Here is a 6,763-nt window from a genome sequence, read left to right on the forward strand (position 1 = left end):
AAGACCGATGTTCACTCAAGAAGAACTAACCTGAATATTCATTATAATTATTAAGGAATTTGAATTCTGATTACAAACCTTTCCACAAAGAAAACTCCCAGCCAGATGGCTTCACTAGTGAATTCTATCAATCACTGAAGAAAGTAATGGTACAAACTGACATAAACTCTTCCAGAAAACGGGAGTAAATACTTTGCAACTTCTACTATGAGGTGAGCATTATCCTGTTTCCAAAACAAAGACAAAGATATAAGAATAAAAAAAAAAAACTATAACCAATATCCCTCATAAACAGAGATGAAAAAAGTCCTTACACTATATTAACAAATCAAATTTAGAAATATGACAAAATAATAAGGAAAATGCATCGTGCTCAAATGGGGCTTATCCTACGAATTATGCAAGATTTGTTTAACATTCAAAAATTGACAATGTTGATTTATCATATGATTCAAGCAGAAAAAGAAAACAATATGATCATGTCAATAAATATAGAAAAGCATTTGACAAAATTCAACACCCATTTATAATAAAATTTCTCAGCAAACTAGGAATAGAAGGGAATTTCTTCAATCTAATGAAGAGTGCTTATGAAAAACCTTCACTTAATAACATAGTTAATGGTGAAGACTGAATGTTTTCCCCTAAAATTAGAAACAAGAGCAACATTGTCTGTTCTTGCCACCTCTATTCAATATTAGAATAGCAGCCAGGTGCAATGAATGGCTCTTGCCTATAATCCCAGCATTTTGGGAGGCTGAGGCGGAGGATCACTTGAGTCCAGGAGTTCGAGACCAGTCTAGGCAACATGGCGAGGCCCTGTCTCTACAAAAACAAACAAACCAACCCAATATTGTACTAGAGGTCTCAATCAGTGAAATAAGGGAATAAAAGTGAATTAAAAACTTCCAAATTAGAAAGGAAGAAGTCAAATTATCATTATTCACAGACAATATGATTATCTATGTAAAAAATCCAAAAGAAACTTTTAAGAAGCTACTGGAACCAAGAAGGATGTTTAGGAACATCACAGGATAAAAGGCTAATATACACATATCAGTTGTATTGTTTATATACTGTACTAGCAACAACCAACTATAAATAGAAATTTAAAACACAGTACCATTCATTGTATCATCAAAAACATGAAATACTTAGGGATAAGTTTTACAAAATATTTGTAAGACCTAAACTTGAGCTCTTAAAACTATAAAATATTGTTTAGAAAATTTTAAGAAAACATACATAAATACACATATTTTCCATGTTCATAGATCAGAAGACTGAATTCTTTTTTAAAGAAAATTTTTGTGGTTTTATAGTATCATAAGGCATTGAGACATCTGAACAAATCAATGTCTGGGCGGTGAGGGAGCTGCTTTCTCCTTCACTTCTTTGGGTTACTAAAGCAACTTGTCAGTAGATTAAAACAAACAAACAAACAAACAAAGGACAACTTTTGCATTACTTAAGTCTTTCCAAGGCACGCGCTGGTACAACACAAACTTCTCCTATCAGATGTAAGTAGTCTAGCGTCCAAACATCATGCACAACACCTCGGTGGCAGCAGCGCACTGTGCCCACTCCCGCTGCAGCCCTGCTTATTTGTGCATGTTATTTGGGGCATCTGGAGGAGTAGGAATAGTATTGGGAAGAGGAGGGAGGAGGAAACAGCGTTAGTGCCTGGCTGAGAGGAGGTCAGCCGAAGTTGTGCAGGGCAAGCCTGAACATGTCATCGGTGCAAACCCAAGCAACCTGGATGTTCTTTAATAGGAACATCTGGTGGAACCCCATGATGGGGTCTTCATCTGCCTTAAGCTGGCCCACAACCATGCTAATGATGAAGGTATCTGGTATAGGCTGATGGTCCTGCGCCATGAGGCTGTGCTGGATTTTCTGGAACGGAAGGCTGGACAACTTCTCCACAATGGCAGCTTTCCCCTGGAACTGTTGTCCTTCCCATGTAAGGCATGACGCATCAATGTAAACTGCGCTTAGTTGCGTTCTATCGTTACCAAATAACTGGTAGTAATGTTGAATGAAGCTGGATCCAATCGGCTCCCAAACTGGCTTGTCTCCCATTCTTGAGCGTCACCTGGCCTCGCGGAGACCTGAGGGGCTGGCAAGACGGTGGCAGCGGTGGCAGCAACCCAGAGTGGTCCTGAATATTAAGATACCAGTTTTCAGGCCGGGTGCGGTGGCTCACGCCTGTAATCCCAACACTTTGGGAGGCCAAAGGAAGGTGGATGACCTGAGGTCAGGAGTTCGACACCAGCCTGACCAACATGGTGAAACCCCGTTTCTACTAAAAATACAAAAACTATCCAGGCGTGGTGGCAGGTGCCTGTAATCCCAGCTACGTGGGAGGCTGAGGCAGGAGAATGGCTTGAACCCAGGAGGTGGAGGTTGCAGTGAGCCGAGATCACACCGTTGCACCCCAGCCTGGGTGACAAGAGCAAAAACTCGGTGGGAAAAAAAAATTGGTTTTCCCAGAATTAAAACTATAGTTTCAATGCAAACCCCTTCAAAACCCAGCAAGATTTTTGCAGAACTTCACAAGCTAATTCTAAAACTGATATAAAAATATGAAGAACCTAGAAGAGTCAAAGCAAGTTTTAAAGAAAACAATATTAGAAGGCTTTAAGACTTACTACAGTAATCAAGACAGTGTGGTGTTGCTGTAAGGACAGACACATACATCTAAGGAACAGAATTGAGAGTCTAGAAATACAGTTTCTTAGGTTAGGAATTCAGAGGCATCTTAGACTCATGGTTCTAGTTCAGGCCTTCTCCTGAGGTTGCATATCAAGATGTTGGCTGAGGCTAGTCACCTGAATGCTTCACTGGGACTGGAGGATCTACTCCTAAAATGGCTCACTTACCTGTCTGGCAGGTAGCTGCTGGTGTTGCCATGAGGCTTCAGTTCTTCACCACATAAGACTTCATAGAGTGGTTTGAGTTTCCAGCTGGCTTCCCTGGATGAGTGATCCAAGAGAGATCAAGATAGAGAGCAAGGTAGAAGCCAATGTTTTTACGACCTAATGTTGTTAACTTTTACTCCCTAATTTCTGCAAAATTGTATTGATTACACAAGTCAACCAAGGCAACCAATGCAGTAGGAGGGGACTACACAGAGGCCTGCATACAGGTGGTATTCATTAGGTGCCATCTTCAATTCTAGCTACCACAGGTTCTAAAGTAACTTAATGGAAAAGGGTAGTTTGTTCAATGAATCATGCTGGAACAATGGGATATCCACACAGAAAAAAATGGACCTCAGGCTGGGCGTGGTGGCTCAAGCCTGTAATCCCAGCACTTTGGGAGGCTGAGACGGGTGGATCACAAGGTCAGGAGATCGAGACCATCCTGGCTAACACGGTGAAACCCTGTCTCTACTAAAAAATACAAAAAACTAGCCGGGCGAGGTGGCGGGTGCCTGTAGTCCCAGCTACTCGGGAGGCTGACGCAGGAGAATGGCGTAAACCCGGGAGGCAGAGCTTGCAGTGAGCTGAGATCCGGCCACTGCACTCCAGCCTGGGCGACAGAGCGAGACTCCGTCTCAAAAAAAAAAAAAAAAAAAAGTGGACCTCAACCTTTACCTCACACCATATGTAAAATTTAACTTGAAATAGATCATAGGCCTAAACATATGGGCTAAAACTATAAAACTTGTAAGAAGAAAACAAAGGAAAAAAAATCTATGCAAACCTGACATAATGCAAAAGATTTCTTAAGACCTCAAAATCACAAACCATAAAAGAAGATAATGATTATTGGATTTCATCAAGACTAAAACTAACTCTTTGAAACGGTTATGAAAATGATGAGGCAGGCCAGGTGCGGTGGCTTGTGACTGTAATTCCAGCACTCTGGGAGGTTGAGGTGGGGAGATCATGAGGTCAGGAGTTCAAGATCAGCCTGGCCAACATGGCAAAACCCCATTTCTACTAAAAAACACAAAAATTAGCCAGACATGGTGGTGCGTGCCTGTAATCCTAGCTACTGGGGAGGCCAAGGCAGGAGAATCGCTTGAACCCAGGAGGTGGAGGTTGCAGTGACATGAGATCACGCCACTGCACTCCAGCCTGGGTGACAGAGCAAGACTCCCTCTCAAAAAAACAAAAACAAAACAAAACAAAAAAGGCTGGGTGTGGTGCTTCACGCCTGTAATCCCAGCACTTTTGGGAGGATCACCTGAGGTTGGGTGTTCAAGACCAGCCTGACCAACATGGAGAAATCCCGTCTCTACTAAAAATGCAAAATTAGCCGGGCATGGTGGCATATGACTGTAATCCCAGTTACTCTGGAGACTGAGTCAGGAGAATCGCTTGAACCTCGGAGGCAGAGGTTGCAGTGAGCTGAGATCACCCCATTGCACTCCAGCCTAGGCAACAAGAGTGAAACTCCGTCTCGAAAACAAAAAAAAGAAAAAAAAAAAAAGAAAAAGAAAATGATGAGGCAAGGCACAGACTATGAGAAAATATATGCAAAACATAAATAAGGGAGTTATATTCTAAATATATAGAAAACATTTACAGCTCAGTAATATAAAACAAATAACCTGATAAAAATGAGCGAAATATTTGAACAGACATTGCAGTAAATAAGATATATACATTTTTAAAACAAACACATCGTAAGATGCTCAACGTAATTATTTGAAAAATGAAATTTAAAAATACAGTAAGATACCACTGGCCACCCACTAGCATAACTAAAATTAAAAAGAATGGCAGGCCGGGCTCGGTGGCTCAAGCCTGTAATCCCAGCACTTTGGGAGGCCGAGACGGGCGGATCACGAGGTCAGGAGATAGAGACCATCCTGGCTAACACAGTGAAACCCCGTCTCTACTAAAAAATACAAAAAACTAGCCGGGCGAGGTGGCGGGCGCCTGTAGTCCCAGCTACTTGGGAGGCTGAGGCAGGAGAATGGCGTAAATCCGGGAGGCGGAGCTTGCAGTGAGCTGAGATCCGGCCACTGCACTCCAGCCCGGGCGGCAGAGCGAGACTCTGTCTCAAAAAAAAAAAAAAAAAAAAAAAAAAAGAATGGCAATACTAAAAATTGGTGGCTATGTGGAGATGACTGGAGCTTTCATGTACAATTGGTGGGAGTGTAAAATGCTTCAACCACTTTAGAAAATAGTTTTGCAGTTTCTTACAACATTAAAAGTATATTTTCTGATATGATCCAGCAATTCCATTTCTAGCTATGCACCCAAGAGAAATGAAAATATAGTCACACAGACTTGAACAAATATTCCTAACAGCTTAATTCAAAATAGCCCAAACTGGAAAAAAGTCCAAATGTCTATGGACAAGAGAAAGGGTAAACAAATTGCGGTACAACCGGACAATGCAGTATCAGCAATAAAAAAGCCGGGCGCGATGGCTCACACCTGTAATCCCAACACTTTGGGAGGCCAAGGTGCGTGGATCACCTGAGGTCAGGAATTCGAGACCAGCCTGGCCAACATGGTGAAACCCCGTCTCTATTAAATAAATACAAAAATTAGCCGAATATGATGGCAGGTGCCTGCAATCTCAGCTACTCTCGGGAGGCTGAGGCAGGAGAATCGCTTGAACCCAGGAGGCGGAGGTTGCAGTGAGCTGAAATCGTGCCACTGCACTCCAGCCTGGGCGACAGAACGAGACTCCATCTCACAAAAAAAAAAAAAAAGAAAAGAAAGAAAGAAAAGTAAACTACTGATCTTTCCAACAATAGGGAGGAGTCTCAACAACATTAAGCTAAGTGAAAGTCAGACACAGAGCTCATAGTGTATGATTCCATTGATATGAAACTCCAGAAAATACAAAAACATAATCTATAGTAGAAGAAAGCAGCCCAGCGGTTGCCTAGAACTCAGGTGTGTGGGATGGGGCGAGTAGAGGGACACAGGGTAGTCTGGGATGACGGCACAAGGTGATTGTTGAGGACATGGAAATGTTCTGCATCTTGATCATGGTAGTGGAGTGTGAATGTGTCAAAATGTATCTAAATATCCACTTAAAGTGGGTGCATTTTATTGCATGTAAACTATACTTCAACAAAGTTGAATTTTTTAAAAAATAAGAAGGCATAGCTTTCCAACGAGTTTCAATTTGAATAAACAATATCTGCAGCTTTTGTGCCTTCCCATGTGTACACCCACAGGGCCCTGGGCCTTCCTGCGTTGAGACTTTCTCGGGTGCCACAGGGCCTGGCATTGAGAGGAATCCAAGGTTAACACCATTAGCCCGCGTGGATTGCGGGCCGCGAAGCCGGCAGAGGAAGCGCTAGTTTAGTCACAGCTGCAGGCCTCAGCGGTCGCAATCCTGCCACGAGGGGTTGCTGCGCACCCGGAGGCCAGAGGTCCAGACGACAGACCCCAGACGCGTCCTTCCCACCTGCTCCCGGAGGACCCCGAACGCCGCGCCCACTCGGCGGAAGCCGCCGCATCTCGAACCTGCGTTAATCGGGGTCTGCGGGACCTACATGATGGACGCGGGCCACCACGGGCCACCAGGCCCCAGGAGCGAGAGAGGAGCCCGGCGGGCAAGAGCAGCCTAGGGCGTGCGCCCGTCGCGGGGGATGGAAAGGAGAAGCCTCTGCCGGGCGAGGGGACTTGCGAGGAGAAGACCCCTCCCAGCCCAACCAGGGTTGGGGACTGGTGACCCGCAAGGGCCCGTCGAGTTTGACTGATCCGCGCTGGGGCTCAGCCCTCTGCCTTCCGCTGTGGAGTCGCCCGGGGAGCCAGGAGCAGTGGGGCTGCCTCTCCCTTTTCCC

General features: G+C 44.2%; 1 protein-coding gene across 1 annotated transcript; it reads right to left on the minus strand.

The window, feature by feature from the left end:
* Nucleotides 1–1,698: 1,698 nt before the first annotated feature.
* LOC105484290 (nuclear transport factor 2) lies at nt 1,699–2,082 on the minus strand. The gene has a single exon (XM_071071605.1). The coding sequence runs from the start codon at nt 2,080–2,082 to the stop codon at nt 1,699–1,701; it is 384 nt and encodes a 127-aa protein (XP_070927706.1).
* Nucleotides 2,083–6,763: the final 4,681 nt, after the last annotated feature.

The sequence above is a fragment of the Macaca nemestrina genome, chromosome 1 (genome assembly GCF_043159975.1).
Source record: "Macaca nemestrina isolate mMacNem1 chromosome 1, mMacNem.hap1, whole genome shotgun sequence".
Taxonomy (NCBI): Eukaryota; Metazoa; Chordata; class Mammalia; order Primates; family Cercopithecidae; genus Macaca; species Macaca nemestrina.

Bases quoted from the DNA above. Each gene is read 5' to 3' on its own strand.
- LOC105484290 (XM_071071605.1), bottom strand. From the start codon at position 2,082: ATGGGAGACAAGCCAGTTTGGGAGCCGATTGGATCCAGCTTCATTCAA.